General features: G+C 34.9%; 1 protein-coding gene across 3 annotated transcripts in view; it reads right to left on the reverse strand.

Moving 5' to 3' along the window:
- Positions 1–25,394, reverse strand: part of PRKG2 (protein kinase cGMP-dependent 2) — a 117,078-nt gene that overhangs the window by 57,476 nt on the left and 34,208 nt on the right. For all 3 annotated transcript variants that reach the window (XM_007999023.3, XM_007999019.3, XM_007999020.3), the window contains exons 3-9: positions 20,603–20,769; positions 17,557–17,670; positions 15,537–15,642; positions 13,035–13,098; positions 6,001–6,078; positions 4,302–4,396; positions 1,226–1,294 (exon numbers count right to left, since the gene is read on the reverse strand). In XM_007999023.3, the coding sequence (XP_007997214.1) occupies positions 1,226–1,294; positions 4,302–4,396; positions 6,001–6,078; positions 13,035–13,098; positions 15,537–15,642; positions 17,557–17,670; positions 20,603–20,769 (693 nt within the window). The remainder of the gene's footprint in view (positions 1–1,225; positions 1,295–4,301; positions 4,397–6,000; positions 6,079–13,034; positions 13,099–15,536; positions 15,643–17,556; positions 17,671–20,602; positions 20,770–25,394) is intronic.

The following is a 25,394-nucleotide window of genomic DNA, read 5'->3' on the forward strand; positions in this document are numbered from 1 at the left end:
AAGCCCAGACAGGGATGGCTCCAACACAGGGAGCACTGTTGGGGAAATTATTTAACCTACCTGGGACTCATTTTGTATCTGTAGAGGAGAGAATTAAAACAACTCTAAGTGATATTAAGAATTAGTATTAACATTTCAGGCATGTTAGCATTATTGTGGTCATGCATTACATATAATACTTAGTTTTTAGAAATGCAACTAAAATGTATAGATAAAATAATTTTATGCTGGGAATTTGCTTAAAAATAGTGTGGAGATAGCAGGAAGTGGTAAAGGGGTATAGATAAGGCATCAATTGATCATTGTTTAACTTGCATTATGGGTTCATGATACCATTCTGTCTATTTTTTGGTATGTTTACATTTTTCCATAATAAAAATATATTTTTAAATGCTCTAAAATTTTTTTCCAGCTCTATATCTCTAGAATCTATGTTCAATAAATGTTGTATTTATTTAGCAGTCAACTATATACTACCTTGTGACATCTGTTGTCATTTTATAATTTTTGTTAATATTTCCTATGAGTATGCTCTATTTCTTTGACTACACTATGACCTTTCTGACAGTGGCCTGCCTTTCATATCACTGAATTTCTTTCATTTTGTCAAGTAGATAACCAATAAATATTGAATTGATTAATGAGAAACCGAAGGGGGCAGATTCAAACATGATTTAAAATGAGTGATGGATATAAAATGAGACTTATTTTGAAGAATAACTTAAGACAGTTAGAGATTAGCATTGACACACATCACTTATAAATTACCACAAACGTTCAATTAAAGTGACTCTGGAAAAATATGTAGCTAATAAATATTTTATGCTTTGAGAGAGGTTTTGTTCAGAAAATTTTTGACTACTAAAGGCATTTTAGAAATAAATTTTGTAATTGTTCACTGTATTGTATGGAAGAAATCCATAAGCAAACTAATAAACTTACTTTCCTAGAAGATACAGAATTTAAAATCAGTCTATTGCTGATATTTATGTACAAACTCTGCACACAAAATATTTAGCCTGCCAGCATCTGCCCCTGCCACAGACCGATTCAGATCAGAAGGCCCTGTTCCTTCCCATGAATTTTAATAGAATGTACTTGCAGCTGAGATTGGCCAGTATTTCCAAGTGGTGATGAATGAGAAAACAGATCGGCCTTGGAGTAACAGAAGGCCAAGTCTTCAAGGGCGGCAGTGGCCTGCCTCCTCCAACATCAGTATACTCACTCTCGATCTATAACCAGGCATGCAACATCATTTTCTTCAGCAATAATGTTAGCTGACCTGACATCATCACTGCAAACAAAAATAGGAAATTCAATTTTCACTATAATTAGAAATTAAACATCCACTTTTATTAGGGAATGTACTAACTTTGTATGAAAACACAACCATCACTTAAACCTCCCAAAAACTGCTTTTATACATCATAATTTATATCTCCCAAAAAAGATTTGAAATATGCCCCAACAGAGGTTATGTACATAAGGAATTCAGAGGAGAAGAAGATAATTGCACTGGGAACAGAGAAGAATAAGTGATAACAAATGTTTATGGAATCTCATTCCGAGCTTTGTGAAAGTCCAAATAAAATACCTCTCCTCTGACCAAAGGAGAAGTATTCATTAACAAGAAGGCAAAACTGAAATTAACTGATCAGAGAAATGTATTGGAAAAACAGTCAAGTAATTAGCATAAGATAAACCAATCATTAATAAAATAAAAAAGTAATTTCAGTGCCATATCACCCAATTAATTAAATACTAAAATACTTTCATTTCAAAGTGTAAAGTGTATATTTTTCCATTAAAATCTCTGAAATCAGAGCATGTCTTAAAATTGGTAAAATATAATGTAATTAGCAGCATTTTCTTTTTCTTAGGAGTATATAATAGAGCAGTGCATCTTATAACTGATATCTTGCAATTGTATATTATCTAATGGTTGCAAATTTAATTACCTAATGAATGCCAATGGGTATCAGGTAAAGTACTTCTTTAGAGACCTTTACTTATATTAGCTTCCTCCCTCTATTAGTTATAAACTAAAAGACACACACACAAATGGTACATCCACAAGGCACCCCACGCTCTGAGATTCATTTAAGGTAACTTGGGAGTACCAAGCATACCCTGGAGTACACTTTGGGACTCTTCTAGACAACTTCATCAAAAATGTTATCACACAAAGTATATTTCCTTTACCTTCTCTTAGTAATGGGACAGGAAAAACACTGGCAGCCCACCTCTACTATTTCAAAGAAGACCCCTATCTACCTAGCTCACATTCTGAGACCTTCTGACATAACTCGCTGTCCCTCCCAAGTTTACAGGGTCCTTGTTAGAAGGTATCAGTGAAAGCACTTCAGTTTCATGGACCTTTGAGACAGGAGCAGGTAGTTTGTACTTGTATATGTAAAGGTAGAGATAGAGATAGAGATGGTGGATGTAGAGCCAGACAGATCTAGAAATAGATATAAACATAGACACAGACACAGACATGATCTTGACTGTGGGCCAACCATTTGATTTGTGAGCTTAGAGAAAGGAAAGGCATATGGTATTCCTTTTGCATGTCAGTATCATGATTCTGACTGAGAATATTCTCTGCAAACATTTTACAAGTATTAGATGTATGTAAATACACTTATGTTTCTTTCATAGTAACTGTGTAAGTGCCATAGATTTATTTTTGCACATAAAATTCTGAAAGAACTCCAGGGACTATTTAATGTCAAGTCATGGAAATATACAGAATATAAGGAATACTGAATCACGGTCAGTGGCCCTAAAACGTGATAGCATTAAAAGGCACAAAAATATAAAAATATTTATCTCCAACTTTCCTTCTCGTTGATTTTAGCTTAATGCTTTCAAACACCTTTAGGAACTGAGTGTCTATATTAAACATAAATTCCCCTGCTTTTTTATGGGAAAACACTATAATTGGCTAGCTACAACATATAGCATAAATTACTTCAGGCTCAGCAAAACTGAATAACATCTTTTCTTTCAAGAGCTATTTTGACTCTATACTGCATTTACAAAGTTCTGTGCACTTACAAGCTTCAGCTGTTTTGCTTGAAAGTATGAGAAAACCTCTAAGTGTTAAGAACAAAGACATTGAAGTCCTGGATAATGATATTACGTTATTATATTGCATGAATGTATATTCTGTTACAAAGAAACAAAAAGAAGAATAATTTTCCTAATATTGAAACAAGTTCATTACTAGCTATAAAGTGGTAAAGAAGAATTCAGCTTGTCTTTAAATCCCACTTTTAAATTATTTACATAATAGCTAAAACTTTATTTTTAGTAGTTGGTTTTCTTTAAAAACTAAGAGATTTATGATTTTTAAAGACGCAAATTTGTCTTCAGGTAATATCTGAACACTTTTTCTTTGTTCTGTACTTATGTAAACCTGATCTACAAATCAGCAGAATTGGGGTTTCATGAGCAAAGGTTAAGAAGATAAATGAACAGGAAGACTATTCCTTTTCCAAAATCATACAGTTGAAACAAATGCATTTAGTCATATGCAAATTTTAACTTATTTCTTAAGTAATTCCAAGTATTAATTTGAAAACATAAATAATTCCAATAAAGTGTGTTGCTCTAACTTTAACTTAATATTTTATAAAGTTATTTATATTTAGGAAAATGCTTTTGATCAGACTTGAGGTTTTTATGAGTTCCAGGAAATGCAAAGTGTGCCTCAAGCCATTTAATTAACTTTTTAAAATATTTCTTCCACAAATTAGATCAACAGTAAATAAACTCATACATCAAGACTGAAGATTGTGCTAAAAATTTCAAATGTACTATTTGAAGTTGTTTTTAAAACTTGCAAAATGAGTTGATAAAAATTCTTAAGAAAATACTACTTTTGACCTGATGATTTAAAAGCACACAAAATATATACAATTATTTCATAATTTTTTAAAAGGTCAAAACTCTGAAGTAGGCAATATTTCAAACTTTGGAAATATAAAAATCTGTTTATAAGGGTAATTTTTCTATTTTTAATCTTTTCTCAGACACTTTTTTGAAACTAAAAAGTTTAATAGAACACCAATTTCATTTTCACTAGCAAACTTAAGATTTTCCAATTATTTCCTCTGCAAATTAGTATACTTATTTCCCACATAAAAAGCGTTCTAAGAAATCACTTCAAAATATGTAATATTAGGATATTTGTTGCCATTAACTTGGCAGCTCAATTTAACAACTCTAAATGATTTTATATAAAAAATAGTCAAAGCATTTTATCTAAACTATGGCATATAAATTCATGAATTCACCTGATAAGAGCTTTTTCTCCAAAGTATTCTCCTTTCTGCAGTGTTTTTATCAGCTGTGGTTGATCATGGCCTTCTGTACTCTGTGTTACTTTTACCTAAACAATGTTAAACAATACAAAGAAAAAGAGACTGAAGGAAAAGGAAAGTCTGAACACACATTCATTCAACCAAACCCTCCAGACCTAGATAAACTTGGACAAGGAAAAAGACAATACTTTGTTTTAATTTTGAGTATCAGTAGCAATTAGGACAATTACCTACATTCAACCCATTTTGATAGATGTGGGAAATCTTATGGTCCAATATTATCAAATAACTACCCACTGTAAGAGGAAAATTCACCATCTAAACTCCACCTCCTAAAGTTAAATTTTAAATGTGAATCCAGTGATTCCTTCTGAGAGATCCACAAAGCAAATAATAATGGTCTTGTGGGAACTTTTTCTATTTTAAAAAGCGTAATAGAGTTTACAAATTAATCAAAAATAAGGTTGAGTATCAGTAGTTCTGAGTCTGGTATCAATAGATTGACTGGCTGAATCCTGTGCACCTCCTAAAACTGAATGCAGAATGTTGATTGAAAAAGGGTCTACAACTTTCATGGGCATCTCAAAGCAATCTGTTGCCCAGACAGGCTTAAGAACCCCCCACCCAGCAGGGCCAAACAGCAAAAGCCCTGTTTGTGGTTAGAGTTATTCCAATTCAACATGGTAACAAGTGCTGCTTTAGGCTGAATAGAAATTCTGTTTGGCATTTATGTACGTCACAATGAAATAAAATTTTAAAAATAATAAATGCAATTTTTTATTAGCAAGAATTCTTTCAAAGTATGGGGTCTAGGTTGGGAAAAAATGACAGGAAGTAGTTCTGAGTGTTGAAGAGTTTCAGAGGTTTGAAACTATTTTGTTCATGTTTTTCCTTCACTTGGGGCCAAATTCAAAGTTCATCCACAATCCAGTTTACAAATGGCAGTGCCTGACTCCCTGATGATAAACTCTTCCAGAGAAGAGATAACATACATAAAAATCTGCCAGTTTATACACACAGGTACTCAAGAATTGACCCCTCCCTTCAATATTTCACAGATGTTTTTCATCTCTGAGTAACACTGTTGAGTCAACACTGGAACAACTGGCAACATGTTATCCATTCAATATCTAGGTTAAGAAAAAGACTTATTGTACATGTTAATATAAATTTTGCATCAGCATCTAAGTTCACTTGAGTTGTTTCGTATCAGTTGAAATTCTGAGCCATATTGGTTCTATAAGCTTGATACCTAATTGTTACTGTCTTCAATTGCTGAATTCATTCTCCACCTGCTACTCGTCATATCTGTTGGATTAGAAAATATTCTAGTACTGATCTTGGAATCTGGGGATGATTGAGAATCACATATTCATAGCCAGAAGGGACCTTATAAATAATCCAGCCATCTCATATACAGTTAAGCTAGGTCTACCCCAAAAAAATCAAGTGACCTACATAACATTACTAAGAAGTGATTATTTCTTAGGGGGTCCTGTGGCCTCCGCTCCAAACCCAGTGTTCAAACAGAATTGCATGGGACTCTACCGGTAGAAGCTCCTTTATCTGTCCAAAATGGAGGACCTATGTTACAATGCAAAGCATAGTTGAGTTTATGGCAAACTGATTTAAAATAATCTTTTTGATTTAGTAAGCTTTAATTAATAGTTACCTTTCCTTTTGCCAAAATGAAAAAGGTACTTCCTTCCTCGCCCTCTCTAATGATGTAATCTCCTTTATCATAGTATTCCTGTTGGGATGAGAGAGAAAGAAAATGTTACATCAAGTGGAGACATACAATTGAAGACATAAAGGAAGCAGAACTCCTTTCGTCTTTGAAATGAGTATTTCACACCTGTTTTGGGGTTTGTTCAGTTGTTGTTTTTGCCTATTGTAACTGTAAGCTTTTCTTACATTGCAGTCATAAACTGTAGAAAAGTAAGGAGACTTTTGCTTTATTATCTGCACTTACGTTTTCTTCTTTCACAGAGTAAATTCACCTGGAATACTGAATTTCAGGCATGGGGTCCAAAGATATAAAGAGAAACGAGAGCCAGGCAACATCACCAGCTTTCACCTGCATAATCTAAATATAAATTGTTTGGTGATCAGCAACATTCTAAAAATTGAGTCTGGGGTCTAGAAAAGGAACAAGTGATTATATAATATCCCCAATGGATATTAGGAAAATTACCCTTAATTTCTAAGTCCTTGAAAAGCAACTTCTCGGAAGATTCTACATTCACAGTAGGTAATGCTGTCATAATACTATATCCAAAGATTTCTCATAATAAAACATTGACATTGGAAATTTTTACATGTAAATTCTATTATTTAATTTAGATTTATCCTCATGAAATCTCAAATTATTGCATATTTCTTTTTATTTGTTAACATCTGTTTCTCTTGTAAATGTTTATGTGATTAGAAAATTCTTGAGGAGGGAAAAGTAATCTATCCACCTGTCAGACCAAAAGAGCAACTAAAGACCTCAGAAAACAAAGGATAGATTAAACTGTCCACCTCGACTTTGCTTTAATTTGATTTTGTCTTAAAGTCACAGAACTAAGATGGCTCTCTTAATTATTTATACAAACAAAAGTAGCTTCTTTAATTTTTAAAAAGGCATAACTAACCACATAATTGCTCTCTCTTGTTTTTCTTTTAGACTTGAAAATAAATTCCAAACTAAACTACTTTTGTGTCTGTTGTTTTTCAGTACTTTCTTGATCATTTATTCTTAAAACCTATTTACATTTCTGGAATAAATGTCACTCCTAATACTAATAAATATGCCTTTTATTTTCATAACACTATGTACACTTCATAAGACATGTCAACATCTCATGGAAGGAAGTATAATATTTTTGGAGTAAAAAGTACTTTGAAGCCAAACACATCTATATTCAAATCCCAGTTTACAATCAATTTTACTTTCCTCAACCGATAAAATTAAAGTAACAACACTTATCTTCAAAGATTTAGGAAAGCGCATTAGTTTTCTATTGCTGCTATAACAACCATAAACTTGGTGGCTTAGAGTCACACCCTTTTAATATTTATAGTTTCTGTGAGTCAGAAAGTCTAGGCACAATGTTGCTCAATTAGGTTTCTCAGGGTCTCTCAGGATGGAGCTCAAGGTATCAATAGGGCTTATGTCATTCCGGAAGCTCAGGGGAAAATTCACTTTCAAGGTCATTCAGGTTGCTGGAAGGATTCACCTGCAGGATAAGATCCCATTTCCTTACTGACTGACAGTGGGAACTGCCCATCAGGTCTCTCCCATTCCTGCAGAGAGCCTCTGGATTCTACTTCTGCTGCATCTCTCTGACCCCAACCAGAGATAATTCTATGCTCATGTAACTATACTCAATAGTCATTCACCTAGCCAATTCATGGTAATCTATTTTAAAGTCCCTTTTGCCATGTAATATAATATATTCATACATTCCAAGGATTAGAATCTGGATATCTGGAAGGGGAGGTGGGGCAGGGAACCATTCTGCCTATCACAATAAGTCAATGAAAGGCAATGTTGTCTGAAATATTAGGAACATCTGAAATACAGTAAATGCACATTTAATAATTGCCATGCTAAGAAGGAGAATGGTAATGATTTGCTCAGCTGTTTCCTACATTTTCTGGACCTCTATTTCCTTTTCTGTAAAGTTAAGATTGTGTTTACTACTACACCTAATGCTGTTTGAGGACCAGTTAAGATGGTGTATCTAAAGTACCTGATGGAATGTTCAGTACACACTAGCTACCAGGTGACTGTTCATCTTCTGAAAGAGGCTGTGAGCTGGTCTTGAAAGTCTTCCAGAGGAATACATGACTGTCTAGGTAACTTACACTTGCCAGCCTTCCTGCATTACCTATGGCCATGTGATCAACTTTCATCTAAAAGAATCTGTGTGGAAGTGATCTGTGACACTTCCACACCAAGCCCATGCATGCTTCCATGCATGTATCTTTATACTTTTTCCCCAATTATAATGGCATGGCCCGCACAAACCTAGAAAACCACGTGTTGAAAATGGCAGAGTAGATATCAGCTTGGGTTCCCGAATGACTATGTGAGCCAATTGGGACTATCTTCCCTGGACAGTTATGTTAATGAGAGACAAACTTCTGTTTTATTTAAGCAATGATATTTGGCATTTCTTTGCCTCATAGTTTGTTTACTCAAACCCTTCATCCCTTCCCAATTTTAGCTTTATCACAAACCTTGACTATATGCAGTGTGATTTTGCAGTGGAGATGACTATGACCCTTACAGGATGATCCTGATCCCCCACACAGTCCAGCTGTCTTCACCATGTAGCTAACATTCAATGTTCTTTGCTATAGCTGCTGGGATTGTGTTCCATGTTCCTATTTCAGACAGTCTGCTCTTCAAGCTCCCCTGTTCCCATCACAATTTTAGTCCTCATTACCCACATGGAGCAGAAGAAACACGGAGAATTTCTGAAGTGCTCTTAGGCTGTTCTTCAGTTATTATAAAGCCTTTGATGTGTGCAGAGGTGTGGCTTTAATTCCTGACAACCGAATAACTTCAAAGGGGGGAAAGCTTGAAAGGGGACACTGAGGAAGAACTTTGTTATTTTTTAAGGGACAACCTTACTAGTGGTATTTTTTTTCCACGGATGATTCTTTGTCACCCAAAACCATGGGAGGAAGATAAATAATACCTCCCAGTGTGTTGACAGTAACTTCATAGATCAGAAAAGGCTGTGGAAATAGGTCAGACCAAAAATATATAGTGGTAAGTACTGACTGTGATGCTAGACTGCCCAGTGTTTGTCAACTGCGGAGTGCAACCAGTCCAGCCAGGGTGGTCACTGAGACCAAAAAGAGAAATGCAAATAATGTTGTTATTGTCCTTGTGGTTACATTGCAAAGGTGTCCCTTAGAGGACCAAGAAGCCATAGACCCCATCCTGCAGAGCAATGGTTTTCAAGCATTTTTTACCCTCACCAACAGTAAGAAATACATTCTGCATGTACTCCCAATACATACACAAGAGCATGTACACATATTTACACAAAATTGAAACATTTTTCAAAATAATACTTATACTTACTATTCTGATTTTTTAAATGTTCCTTTAAATTGGTTTCATAACCTAGTAATGAGTTTTAACCCATTTTTACCATAAACAAAATGTTCATTCTGTGACAATCTAGCAAAATGCTAGAGCCTGAGTACCTGTAAATACAATATATAAAACCAAAAGGAAATTCCAAGGTGACGGAGGACAAAGACAAACGAGGAAGTCAACGACTTCCCTAGAGTCTTTAATTTGCAGCTAGAAATCTTCTTTACAGGTATCTTGCAAAAAGCAAATGAAATCTTCATCAAAAAGAAGTATTGGAAGTACTGATGATATACAACCAGATGTGTAGTACACACACACATGCACATACCTCTGTGCATTACGTGACTATGTACTCAAGTGTGTTGGTTAAAAAATTGTTTACAGTTAGTTATCTATGTTGTTACTAGTTAATCTTTGTTTTCCAAGTACAAGAGTTTAGAACACCTCAGAAATTTTAAAGCAAGCACACCTGGATCAGGTGGACCCAGTCAGCCATTCGGGCATGTAGCACCTGATTGGTTATTTTCAAAGAACCAGACACTACAAAATGAAAAACAACAGAAGTTATTCCTATTTGGGTGAGCCAATCATATAGAATTCTATGATTTAAATGTTGAAAGGGCTCATAGAGATATGGCCCACCACTCCATTATTTTGTAGATGAGGAGATGATATGCTAACGTCCACCACAATTCATTGACAGCTGGTAGAGTGACAGAGGCAGAACCACAAGCCCTAATCTCCAGACTTTGGACTACGGAACTTTCTACAACACCTGGCTGCCCCACCTTTAGCTCAATGGTTCATAAACTGTAGCAAAATCTACAATTATTTCAACTTTCTTATGACTCTGAATTTAACCATTAAGATGACAGGAAAAAAAAAAAATCCTGGTTTATGCAAGTGTTGGTAAGGACTACAAGAAAGACTAGACTTTAAAAAAGTGATTCAAATGTAAAATTCCCAAAGAAAGAGGCAGATGGTTGCAAAGTCTAAACATTCATAACTAAACCAGTGCCTCTTAGACTTTAATAAGCATAAAAATCCCATCATTGGAGTGTTAGGTGTGGATTTGGGGGCCCCAACTTGAGTTTCTGATTCAGTAAGTGTGGGGTGGTGCCTGGGAATATGCCTTCTCATCAGCACCATGGGCAATCTGACTAAGGGCAAGGGTGCTCCATGCTACACCCTCATCCCCGCCTCATACACCTCAGCTTTGTGAAAGACGGCAGGTTATAGTCACAGTGCAAAAGGCCAAAGGGTCAAATACCAAAGCACTGTGACTAACAGGTGACTTTATGATGACTCACAATGTTTGTAGTTCAGAAGGATGTCACAGTCAAATCTCATGCTTAGTGGATTCATCACCATATGTGGGAGCAGAAACTACTTCCACTCTTATCTTCCATACTGCACAACTGCCTGGTACATAAGTCACACTGTTATTTTCATTGTCGTTAATCTTTACACTCTGTTCTGAATCTATATCGTGCTTTTACAGTTCTCATGAGTTAACTCTTAACAAACTCTAGTGTGTTGGTGTTATTCCCACCCTCGTTTTCTTATCAGAACACAAGAAGAGGCTTAACAGCAATGGCTGCCTCTATAACTAAACGTTCTGAGTGATTTAAGCTAAAGCAAGAAATGCTATTGAAACATTGCACAATCAGGGCCATTTGTTCTAGGAGTTCAACCGTCTAAGTTTCAACAAACACATCAGATCAACTACTTGGTGATGGGAAATTCTGATTCTCCCTTCCCTACCCCCTGCTACACGCAAAACTCCCAAATCAACTCCTAAACTTCATGACAGATTTAGCTTGTGTTTTTCAAAGATTATGGGGACAGTTTATGGGACAGCTGGTCCTAGAACTCTGGACACTGTCAAAACTGATGCAGTAGTGATTGGCTGTTGTCAGGACCAAGTTGATAGGTCATTAGTCCAAGCTACGCTGGTAAATACCAGGCTTTTCTTAGCGCTAAATAGATCCCATTACTCCCTTGTTAATCACTTTCACATTTGAGAATTTTCACACATCACAGAGACACATTTGTTTGCCAGGTATGAATAAAGAGCCCTTTATAAACTGTGCTGCTGTCTGCAAATGCTGGGATACAGTGAATCCTTTCCAGGGTGTTTGAAAAGATGAGTTTTTCAAATTTGAATTGTGTGTTAATTATTACTGGATTTGAGCCCCCATCTATATATTCTGTAGCAATTGCCTGTGGCTGCTATAAATATGTCTAATTTACCATTTATTTTTAATGATACTAAATTTTCGTATTTGCTGTCAACATAGAAATCCCCTCTGGTGAATCTACTCTATTAGTATTATATTAAAAACAGATTTCCTTGGTTAACAAAAAAAAAAAAACTAGGGCCTCTCCAGCTTTAAATAATAAAAAAAAGAAAACACCCTTAGAAATTAGGATGAATTATTAATTTGTAACATCTGTGATTGGGTTATGTTACAATGGGAGACTCTCAAGAGACCCAGGGTAAGCAATCTTCTTGAAAATGACTTCATATCTGAACCCCCTGGGGGCACAAGGCCAGGCACTGTGTCATCATGGTCTGTCCTTGATAAACTGCTGGATGAGTTCCATGAATTGTAAATGGAAACACTGCTGGTGTCACTTACACTTAAGGATAAAATGGTCCCTACTCCCTGCTTGACAGATATTAGTTACATTGTATATTGTGATTGACAGAGGCATGAATCTGTCAACAATCAGCCTTGCAGGGTTTTTTGGGTTTTTTTTTCCCTCCCACTGAGAACAGCTTTATAAAAGCTTGAATTCTATATGTGACTCCTTTACTATTCCTTACCTCCTTTAAATTCCATAAAAGCCATCTGGGTTTCAATAAAACTGACCCCCCAAAAAGTTAAAGAACGTATTTGCTTTGAATTTTAATCTCTGAAATCTGAAGACGTTTTCACAAAATGCATATCATTAGAATCCAAGGTACATGTCGTAAAAGCATTATTCATGAAAAGACTTGACTAGTCTTGGACTAGAACCAACCATCTGGGTGATGCCTAAAATGACTTTTTGAACACATTCCAATATGCCGTTTCCCCCTAGATGTTAAAATAGATAAAGTGCTTCTTAAGTAGAGTTTTTAAAATGTGTTTTTGTGGCCTAGAGTGTTCAAGTAGAAAGTGTTTCACAGCCTGACTCAGAGGCTTGCCACCAAAAGGACCAACATACCCTTTCTCTGCTCCAGTTCTTAATTATGCATCAGTGACTCCTTTATACTATGAAAACTCTGTAAGGGATTGTGATGTTAATTGTAGAAAATCAAATGCTTCTTGAGTAAGGCAGGTTTGTTTTATAAGATATACTAAAAAGATTAAAATATGTAAATCAAATTTCACTTTACACATGCAAATCCAATTTCCTTTTATACATCTAAAGAGTTTAAACCTTTCTCCACCCCTTAAGGCAGCATGAGTTAACTTAAGGTTTTTCATCATAGAAAAAGGCTCTTGGTCTCTGTAGACTGGTGCTCTGACATCTTTTTCTTATTTATTTATGGTGTTAATAATATAACTACATTCTAATATCTTCTACTGAAATTTATTTTTTACTTCAAAATTTCTTACCACTTCCAAGCAGTCAATGATCTTGGTTAATTTATCTTCAGGTAAATTCTTCAGCAAGGATACACTTCAAAATTAAAAAGAAACCTTTAATTACCTTCCTGAATTAAGCTATAAATATACACATATGCAGGTTCTAAAATCTTTACAAACATTTTTAAAAATATAATGCACTTTGATTCTTCCAAAGTAAATGTCCAAATAACTGAAAACACATCAATAACTAAATCTCATATACACTGGAAATTATAGATACATAATCACAGACATGTGCCATAGGCAAATACATGAAAATAGTAAGATACCAGATGGGGGGAAAAAAATCACATTTTGTCTATTTGGTAAAAATAAATTTATATTTGTTGTTGGTTTTCAAAATGAATCGCATTTTGCAATTTGTTCCTCTCCACATCTCAGTATCTCTTTTATTAGTTTGTGCGAGGAGCTCTGCTTCCAGTGGAGAATCAGATTTTTGTCTAAATCCTTATAATTAAGTAAGGACTGAATCTGGGGTTGGGAGGGAACATGGCAATTGACACTGAAATGATCTCTGATTATTAGTCATACTGTACTGTCTTTTAAAATTAATGACAGCCAGAGGCACGGATGAACTTCAAAAATAGGCTAAATCAAGCTACAGGCAAAATTATAAACAACACCAAGGGAATGATCGCTAAACTTCAGAATGCAGATACCCTCAAGGAGAGGAGGAGAAAGAAGCTGGAAATAACATGGGGAGGTACATAAGAACTTCAACAACTGCTTTCTCTTCCTTAGGTTGGGCAGTAGCTTCATGGGGCGTTCATTTTGTTATGATGTCTTATAACTTACACATGTACTATATATCACATAGAATATCACATACTTCAAATAAAAATGTAAATGGAAAAAAACATACTGTATATTATGAAACAAAGAGGAATGTATTCCCCTAATATATCTCACTATAGATGAAATGGTGGTAAAAAGGTCATCAGAACTTATTATTAACACAGGCTATCATGAAATTTTACTTCTGGTCCAAACAGGGATCTATAACATTAGTGAAAATTAACTATTATAAAGCTAGCACATTTGGAGGTTGGTGGGAAAAGAGATACAAGAAAAAATATTTTCTCTGTCTCCCCTCTATGAAGGCAAGAATCAGGTTTATCTTGTTCACCACTAAATCTACAATATTTAGTGCCTGCTAGTAAGTATTAGTTGAATGAAGGAAATAACAAAAGGAGGGAAGGAAGGAAGGAATATTCACTAGCAGATCATCTGAGCTTTTTCCACTAAGAACATACTAGACTCCAAGGGAATTAACTGCTATGCCTAGTTCACGTTTTATCTCAGACATTCAAACACAACCCAGGCACACTGGTTTTTTAGGTACCTCTTTTTGGCCCTTGCATAAGTGTGGCTTATCAGCTTTAAATGCTAATCTGTGTTGCTCAGTTGTGGATTTTGAGATTACCTAGATTCAAGTGGACCCCACAATATGATAGCTAACTCATTGGCTGGCATATAGGTAGAGAACCTGCTTGTCATTATTGCAGCTCTCTGCTAGGAGACATTATTGTCTCTGGGAGGAGCACAAATCAGTAACATTCTATATGAGAAATCTTATTCAGGGTTTATTGAGTCTACACTATAAGCTAAGCACTATATGGCCCTAAAATCATTAGCTTTGAAGGATTCTTATGCTAGAAAAAATCACCATAAGAAGAACTTATAATTTATTTTTAGAAATCATGTGATACACTATTATCATTATTATTATTATTACATATCATAGATGACATTTCATTATAGAATGTATTGCAGCTTCAGAAACTTGCAAAACTCCCACTAAAGATACAGAAATTGTTTACATAACTTATACTTCCAAATAAAGTTTTAATGTGGAATAGTTTTTTTCACTTACATAGACCATTTTTTCCTTATAAATTGATTCATCCAAGTTGTGGAGGTACAGAACAGTTCACAAAATGAGTATGTTCCAAGTCATCACGACAAGTATAGCAACATTTTTAGCAAGTCAATTTGCTACAAATAATAGGAATTTGGAAGATGGTGTGACTAGGCAAATACAACGTCTCAGGTAAAGCAAATAAGGGTAGTACACTTAATTAATTTTAATACCATTCTAAGCAAAGTACTTTTAGAAAGCTTGTCTTTTGGCTAACCACTTTCAAATTTCAAATGCCTTTCAAAGCCAACGAGCAACCCAAATAATAGTTTAGGTTTTTTGCACATTTTTCTATGCTGTACATTATCACTCCATCAATGCAAGGGCAAAAACTAGCAGGAGAAGTAAATGAGTATACAAGGATAATGGAAATTAAATATGGTTTTTTGGTATGCACTAGCATTTACTGCAAGTAATGTTCCTTTGGTTTAGTCATGTGGAAAATGCTTAAATGGAAGTAGCTATAGGAAAATAATTATTCTGATAAAACCAACATATTAACAATATGGCGACTCCATTGTCTTCACTGTCTCCCAATGTATTATTCTTACCTTCTGAGGAAGTTTCTGTATTGTTCATCTCTAGCTTGGGCTGTTCTCCTCATTATATTCTGGAATACTTCTCGATCTAGTGCCCATGTTTTAACATTGGTAATAGCTTTAGAAAAATCAAGAAAACAATAAAACATTTAGTACCACATTGTGAAAACATTCCATAATATAAATCGATGGATTTGTTATATGTTCTTATAAAATGGTATTTCTTGGAAAATGCATTATTTAAACATACAAATGAAGGAGACAGCAAAATAAATAGCGAGCAATTTTATAAATCATTTTGGCACTGAAATACACCATTATTTGGAAATGACTAGCGAAAAATTTCCTTTCTAATTATGTTATAGTTAGGATGACATTCAAATTAGTTTGCAATTCCCAATTATGCACTAGATCATCAGGATGTGCTCTAGATTCGTGCTGTGATACAAGAGAAAGGCAGTCAATTCATAGCTAATCTGGAGAGGAGAGTGAAGTCACAAACAGATAATTGGAAGTTAAAGATATCTGTGTGTATGTGTGTGTCTTTTTATGTTGTTCTGACACTGTTGCTAAAGAAGCTACATATTAAGAATATCTACAGTTAGTTTTGTGTAAAATGCCTACAAATTATTTGAAACACACTATGAAAGAAAGTTTTTGAGATAATTTTTTTACGGGAAAGACTTAAGGGCAAGTATAAAATTTAAAAAGAAAGTGGGGCAGAAGTGGTGGCTCTAAAAAATCTAGATGAAATCATGGCTGTACAATTTTTTAAAAAACAGTAAACAAAGCCTCTAAAATTGATCAAAACCCAGAGCTCTGGATTACCAAACTTTAAATTGGAATCATCTTGATATTCTTGTTAGAAATACAAGCTCCCTGGGCTCCACTGCCAGAGACTCTGATTCAGGTTGGGAGTAGAGACCCAGAATCTGCAATTTTATCAAATACCTCAGCAAGGCTACCGCGTATAACCCAGTCCCAAACGCCGAAAAACATCATTATCTATGTAATTCAGAAGGAAACCCAAGTTTGCCGTAAAGTCAATAAAACATAAATCTAAAGAAAAGCAAATAAAGTAATCCCAAAAGTCATTGATGAAAACTCTAATTACTCTAATTCATATTCCTTTTGACATAGATACATTTTTGTTGGTTTAATCAATTTCTCTGGCTTATAATATGGTCAGAATCTCGTTGAGACCAGATAGAAAGCAAACATTCTGGATGAACCAAAGGCATGTATCTATGTAGTAAAACGTAAAGTGGCAATTAAAGCAAATATTGGACTCAGTCACCTTAAAGCCATTGTTTTTGGCAAAACAAACCTTTTTATTTTTATTTTTAATTTAATTTAATTTTAATTTCCAGGATACATGTGCAGGACATGCAGGTATGTTCCATAGATAAACGTGTACTGTGGTGGTTTGCTGTAACTATCAACCTAACACTTAGGTATTTAGCCCCGCATACATTAGCTGTTTATCCTGATGCTCTCCCTTCCCAACCCCTCCCCGTTGGGCTCCAGTGTGTGTTGTTCCCCTCCCTGTGTCCATGTGTTCTCATTGTTCAACTCCCACTTATAAGTGAGAGCGTTCAGTGTTTGGTTTTCTGTTCCTGTGTTAGTTTGCTGAGGATAACGGCTTCCAGTTCCATCTATGTCTGTGCAAAGGACATAATCTTGTTCCTTTTTATGGCTATGTAGCATTCCATAATGTATACATATTACATTTTCTTTACCCAGTCTATCACTGATGGTCATTTGGCTTGATTCCATGTCTTTACCATTGTGAACAGTTAAAAGCCATTTTACATTTTATACACAGGTATCCAGAAAAGTTCTTTTTAGCTTAAATTATATAGGTAAGTGCTTCAATATGAATCCCTTAATAGGCATAGCATTTCTATTTTAAGAACATGTAGGGTAAAATGGGAAACAAAAAGACTCTGGATCAGGGTGCAAATGTGACTGAACTGGATTATCTTTCACATGCCACAACAATCCAAAAATGGCGCATTTCCTCTTTTATTACCTTTCACAGAGGCAGTCCTTGTACAGTTGTATAAAATGGCAAGCTCCCCAAATGTGGTCCACATAGGGATGGAGGACAGCAATTTCTCCCCTTGGAACACCTCTAGTCGACCCTCTATCAAGTAGAATTTTTAAAAAACACACACAAATAATCAAAATCCGTGCAGATACTATAAATTAGAAAAATAAAACAATCATAAAGCACACAAAGTATACAGGTAAGATATTTTATGATTCTCATAATAATATACTGGTTAAAAGTGCAGACCGAAATCACCTCTTCCAAGTAGGTATTAGCTGGGTTGCCTTGAGAAACTTTATCTGTCTGAAGTTCCTCACTGACAATGAGGATAATAATAATTATTATTATTATTATTTTACAGTGGTGCGAATGAAGTAAGTTAATCTAGGTAAAGAGTTTAGAACAATGGCTAGTGCATAGTAAATACTGTGTTAGCTATTATTAATATTATTATTTTTACAATGTTCTTTTCCTGAAGCAGGGGATGGCAAGTGTTTTGTTTAAAATTCATTATAACCTATGAAAAATGTAATACATGAAACTATTTTTCTTTTATGAGGAGCTCAACAATCACTGTATGTCTTAAAAACACAGAGCAGTTGTTCACACTGATGGAATGACAACCCGTCATAACCAGTAAGTAGATTGGCCCTGGGATCAGACTGCCTGGTTGTGTCCTGATTCAACTCGTTTTTGCCTATGTGACCTTGGGCAAGTTACTTCATGGTGCCTCAACTGTTATCTAACTTCTCATTTATTTAAATGTAATACATATTAGTTACAAATGAAAATTACTAAGAAGAGTGTTTGGCACTTATCATTACCTAGGCAAAGACTGGAGGAAGCTAGAGGCAGAACTTTGTATCCCCTTCACTTTTTTTTTTTTTTTTTTTTTTTCCTTGCCTTGGTAGCTTTACTCTTCTTTTGCTTTGAACAAATACAAACAAAACCTTAACCAACTAAAAGCATAAGCAAAAAAGATCTAAGTTCTTAGAGGAAAAACAAAATGGTTGGGCCAATGCCTCCTTTCCTTAATGAATTAGTCTTTCCTTTTCCTAATTCACTGCTAAGGAGCTCTGGATCATCTCTGTTCATCCATCCATTCAGCAAAACTGATCTGAGTACCTGTGTTGTGCTGGGAACTGTTCCAAGTGCCAGAGCCATAGAGGGGACAAAAGAGAAAATATACTTAGTCTGATAGAATTTATATCAGTAAGAAAAAAAAAAAACACTCAGTTTTGGCTCCAAATCCTACACGTTAGACGTGCAATTTAAAATTTCTCATTAGCTATTCTTTCAAAGCCACTTAGTGGTAGTGTCCAATTGATATCATGAATCTTAATGCATTTCAAGTTTTTATCTTGAAATTGATTAAGGCTCATGGTACCTAAGCAATGCTGAAGAATTATATGGAATATCAAAAGTTTAAGCTAAATATGCTTTTACTATTTGCTATTCATGCTATGTTTCATAAAGGGAATATTTTTAATTATCAAATTAATTTGCCCAACCAGATAATTAAACCAGGCAATTCAATCCTTGGGTGACACTGTAATTAATTCAAATAAGAAACCATCCAATTTTAATTTCCATGTGTGCCATAACCCTGATCTCAATAGCTGTTTTGATACTGACTGCTGTTCAACCTCTTCTCTCCCTGAGCCTTTCATTAGAACTACTTGGGAAGGAATGAGTTAGGCTAACATCAGTTTCTCATCCTCTCCTAGGAGGTTTCATAAATATTTGTTGACTTAATGACCCATCTTCTCTTGCTGCAATACTCTAGTGTTGCTAAAGCAGAAGTTAAAATGGCTAAGAGAAAAGTTGCAAGAGGGAAAAGTTGTCCCTAAAAAATTCAAGGCTAGCTAAATTAAGACTATAGCTCATTAATTAAGTAGAATGATTACTTAGGAATGACTGTATAATTTTAAAGCTGCCTATAAAGATATACATGGCAAATAATAATCATAAAATTGGCACGTTCAAATAATCAAAGTACATAAAAACAATCTTTTATATACCATAAATAGAATAATACATGTTTATTAATTTGTTTAGATAGACAACTTCTGCCTCAGACTTAAGGCCCCAAAGGAACAAGAATAAAAGCATTAGTTAGATTATCAGGAACTACAATGCTAAGTAGAAAGCATACCTCCATTCATCATTCCTTCTGGGTAAGCCAGTTTTAAGTTTTTTCCCTAAAACTCAAAAAGTTGTGCCAGAATGTGACAAAATGTTCTATAACTTTAATCCCTGTTCACATAATTTTTTGCTGCTATATATAAGAGAAAAAAATTGAGTAGTCATTATAAGATCTATACATTACAAAAATAAAACATTTGCCTATCTAACCATTATAATCTTCCTGACATGTAAGCATGTTCAAATTACCACAGACGAAGGACATCATTTAAATGATTCTAAAAACACCAGTTTTAATTGTAAGATGTGTCATTTGATTTGTGTGTTGGTCAAAGGTACCTAAATTACCTTTTAAAATCATTGGTATAAAACCAAAACATTTTCCAGAGCCACAATAATAATTGTTTTCTTTTTTCCTGGTGCATTATCTTAAAATGTTAACTTCAGCAGCAGTATTTTGAATAAAAACACTTTTGAGTGAGTGGTATTGAGATTAGACGTGCGGATTCTTAAGTCAAATTGCCTAAGTGTGCATTTTACCTCCACTGCTTATGAGCTGTTTGGTGTTACCCTCTCTAAGACACAGTCCGCATTAGTAACATGGAGAAAATAGAACTTGCCTTACAGGGTTGGTGAGAAGATAAAATGAGATCTCTCTATCAACTGCTCGATAGGATGTCTGATATATAGAAATCTTTCAGCACATATTAAGTATTACCATCATTATGATCAGATCAACAATCCTGCTATTTCATGAATTCAATATGTTATGTTTTCTACAAATACAGCAACTAGTTTTACGTTTTTATAAATGCCTGCAAAAAATCACAACAGGCAAAATATTTATTATATAATAACCAGAAAAATCTGTGACACCCACCTGCCAGCACAAAGATATGGTTTCCTGGTTCTCCTTGCTTAATAATGTAACTCCCTTGCTGATAGTTTCTCCCATACATGCATTCCACCATGTCTTTGATCTGCTGAGGATCCAGTCTTTTCAGAAACTGATTTTTATTAAGGGCATCTGTAATGAGCTTCTTCTCACTGTTATAATGGAAAAGAGATGTTAGTTACAATTAATGAAAATCATGTTTTGCTATGTAGATTTACTTTATTCTGATTCTTGATAATATTATCTACAAACTTACAACTTTCTATCAAGAACAATTTTTTCTAATGCCACCAAACATTTCATAACTACCACAGCTTACATGAAAAACCTATGAAAATATTTTTGAATATTATTCTGATAGTCATTATGACACCAATATTATTATTGTTCCTAATTGCCATCAACACAAATGTAGCATTTCTCAAGATCCATGGATGCACCACTGATGGACACATGATTTTTTAGACGGAAAGCAAATCTCATCGATATAAAGGAGTTGCATTTAAGGGAATACAACACAGTCTTCACTCATTGATGTATCCATGTATGCATAGTTCCTATAGTACTAGTTATTTTATATTTTATTTAATCCTCATTACCATATTATGAGATAATTACTATTCCTATTTTAGGAAGAAGTAGACTAATAGGTAAGAAGCAACTAATTCTTCATGGGATTTAAAACTAAGTAGATGAATCTGAAGTCTGGGCTGCTTCCATTCCACCCCATTGTCTCTTCTGAGGGAGAAAGCTTCTAAGGGAGAAAGCCCTTGGGCCTTGGTAGGGTTGATCAGACATCAGTGGTGACAGTGACAGTCTAGGTTTGACTAGGTTTTACTCTAGATATGTGTGGACTAGACAGAACTGACATTTCCAATCTCACAGTCCATTCACTCCTCAAATCCAAGGTCTACTTGTTGATAATCCTATAATGCTCTGCTTTATTTTGGAAAAGATGTAGCTCAAAATAGTTACCCAATCTTCATTAAGATAAATTTAAAATGTTTTAGTTAAAATTCTTTATATGTATATTTCATAAAATTATGTGCTGAAAGAAAAGATGCTCTATGGGCTAAGTCAGAATCTATACAATATATTTACTCTTGATCATAAAACTCAGCATGATTTTTTAAATACTTTTCTGTATTTTTCATTCAAACTCTCTCCCAATTACTGTTTGAAAACTGGTGATCTTTTTCTACACAAAAAGTTTTCAAACAAAAGGCAAGACTTCATGAAATTAAATAATTCTTTCATGACCCTTTAGGCTACATGAAGATCTTTAGGCTACCCAAAGAAAACTGAATGAAGTCTTGTACAAAGAAATTTCTTCTTCCCTACAGTGACTCAAAGCTATTCAAATTCTTTGAGTGCCTTGAGAAGTTTCATCTAATCTATTACCAAATCTTATCAATTCGTTTTTAAAAATATCACTGTTATCCATTTTATTTCCCATTTTCAAGGATGTCACCACAGTCCAAGAACAAATCTTAGGTCTGGACAACTTTAAAAGTTTATTTTCTTGGACTTAAGCTTCTAGCCTATTTTCCCTAAAATTCATCTGAACTATATCATCAGATTATTCTTACTAAAAAAAATTAAAAATGGATTTCATGCTTATCCAATTTATTTTCATCCACTAAAGCCAACTCACTTAATATATATGAGAACATATCTTTGCTAGGTAATCCTCCTAGTACAACTGGTAGAACTGTGAACAGTATCAAGAAGCTCCAGCTTTCACAGACTTTATATGTTAGTATAATATTCTAGTCAGTGTTTCCTCAATGCCCACATATACCAATTTTCCAAAGTATGTTCCAAGAACACTGTTTCTTTATAAGCAAAAGTGTGCTACATTGAAGCAACTTTGGAAATATACAATGCACACTTTAAAGATTCAAAGAAGTTTTGCTGTAAACAAATCTCTTTAAACCAGTATTTCTCAAGCTTCAATGTCCTTTTTATTTCTTTCTTTTTTGGTTTAACTTCATTCATTCAACATCCAACATTCCATGGAAGTATTCAAAAAGACTCTTTTGCCCATAGAAAAAAATCAATATCCTACAATCCAGTATTTATCATTTTCTACAACATGGCTCCAATCTATCCATTTAGTACTTACTCCCTAAACAAATTTTTTATTATAGATAAGCTGGTATCCTTATCATCCCCTATATCTTTGAACTTTGCCTTAAGAGATGGAACATGTTTTCTTTTGTGACTTAATTTATTTTTTACTCCTCAACCTTTCCAAACCTTATATATCCACCAAGAAATCCCTCATGATTTTAAATTGGATGATTTTAAATGGATGCTGTAATTTACACAATCCTTTCTTTCTCCTCTGAATTCCTGGAGTACTTATATTCACATCTGTTCTGCTTTTAAAATGACATTAAGCACTTACTTAGGACATAAAAATTAATTCAACATGACCCATGGTCTCAAAAAGTTTCCAGACTTTTATAACTTAGTGTATAAACATACTGTAATAGTCTCTAACTAGTAAAATTATCGCTATGAATTTTTCTCAAAAGTACATTATAAATTTAAAATGACTTATTTTAAAAATCTGGTAAGTTTCGGCTAGGCATGGTGACTCACACCTGTAATCCCAGCACTTTGGGAAGCCGAGGCGGGCGGATCACAAGGTCAGGAGATGGAGCCATCCTAGCTAACATGGTGAAACTCCGTCTCTACTAAAAATACAAAAAAAATTAGCCGGGCATGGTGGTGGGCGCCTTGTAGTCCCAGCTACTTGGGAGGCTGAGGCAGAAGAATGGCGTGAACCTAGGAGGTGGGGGTGGCAGTGAGCCAAGATCACGCCACTGCACTCCAACCTGAGCGATAGAGACTCTGTCTCAAAAAAAAAAAAAAAAAAAAAAAAGAGCATGTAAACTTTGCAACTCCTTCTACAACTATGATAGACCAGCTATCATCAGCATAACTCTTCCTGCTCCCACAAAACAACTATGAAAGCTGATTAGATAGATAGATAATCTCTTGGAAGTATTAAAGATCTATCAACATAGCAACAACTTAGAGTCATGATCTACAAAAGAACATGAGGCTGACAGTCTCCTCTGTATTTCCTTCAAGGCATTTCCTGCTTTTCAGGCAGCTACTGAGCACAGTCTTGGCTATCTCAAAGACAAAAGTTCGTGTTCAAAGCACACCATGAAGTGGAATGATAGGATGCTTCATTCTTACTCCTAGGCTGCAGTCCTTCAGATGTCCCATCTGAAATCCTGGGTGTCTACCTGGGATTCTGGTAAACACCCAGGATTTCAGATGGGACATCTGAAGGACTGCAGCCTAAGAGTAAGAACTAAGCTAAATAGGCTAGCTCTCAAAAACAGTGAAAAGCAGCCACCAAACAAACAAAACACTATTTTGGTTACAACTATCAGCCACTATATTAACTGCCTGCCAGAAGCAAAAGTAAATATTCTCCACAGAAGTTCACAAAATCTGGACACTCAAATTTTCTCCAGTTTTTTAAATAGCAAATATTTGTCATGACATCAGAAGTTACCAGGCATACTAAGAGAAAAGGCCAAATGACTGAGGACAGAGAGAAAAAAGACAATAGAAACAGAACCGTAGTAGATCAATATATTGCAGCTATCAGGTGCAACTTTAACTATAAGCAATATGCTTTCAGGACAAACGGAGATGTCAGTAGAAAATGTGAATCTTTAAAGAAATCAAATGGAAATTCTAAAACTGAAAAACACAATATCTGAGGCTTGAAACTAAAAAGATCAGCTGGGACCCTGAAGAAAGAGAAATAATTAAGCTGAAACAATATATGAAGGAATCATATTTAAGAGTTAGCTTAAATCAGGCAGGGTGCAGTGTCTCACGCCTGTAATCTCAACACTCTGGGAGGCTGAGGTCGGTAGATTACGAGATCAAGAAATCGAGACCATCCTGGCCAATATGGTGAAACCCCGTCTCTACTAAAAATACAAAAATTAGCTGGGCTTGGTGGTGCACGCCTGTAGTCCCAGCTACTCTGGAGGCTGAGGCAGGAGAATTGCTTGAACCCGGGAGGCAGAGGTTGCATTGAGCCAAGATTGCGCCACAGCACTCTAGCCTGGCAACAGAGCAACACTCTGTCTCAAGAAAAGAAAAGAAAAGAAGAGTTGGCAGAGTTAGCTTAAATCAATTATAAGATGTCAAGCACAGACAAGATGCCTTATAAACTCTGCATAAAATAAATACAAAGAAAACCATATCTAGGCCTACCATAGTCAAATTGCTGAAAAACCAAATACAATGAGAAAACTCTAAAAAGCAGCTTAAAAAAAAAGGCATTACTTTCAAATAACTAACTTACTCTTCAACAGAAATAACAGAAACCAGAACACAGTAGCATATCTTCAAAGCGTTTCAAGGAGCCTATTTCAATACCTTTACCCAGTGAAAATCACCTTCAAAAATGAAGGCAAAAGGAAGGTATTTTCAAAATGTTTTTCCGTTGGCAACAGACTTGTAACAGTGAAGAGCTCCAGACAGAAGAAATATGATCTCAGATGGAAACTGGCAGATGTTAGAAGGAAGAAAGAGCAATGGAAAATATAAATCTGTGGGTGATTAAAGAAAGCTTGTGTTTCTCAAAGAGCAATAATAATGCCTTGTGCAGTGTAAAATATATAATAAATAAATGTAGAAAACAGCCAAAACTGCAGGAGAGGGAACAATAAATGGAGTTCACATAATTTAAGGTCCAGCAATTGATAAAAGTACTAATCTATGTTAAAAGTTTAGT

The sequence above is a fragment of the Chlorocebus sabaeus genome, chromosome 7 (genome assembly GCF_047675955.1).
Source record: "Chlorocebus sabaeus isolate Y175 chromosome 7, mChlSab1.0.hap1, whole genome shotgun sequence".
NCBI classification, from domain to species: Eukaryota; Metazoa; Chordata; class Mammalia; order Primates; family Cercopithecidae; genus Chlorocebus; species Chlorocebus sabaeus.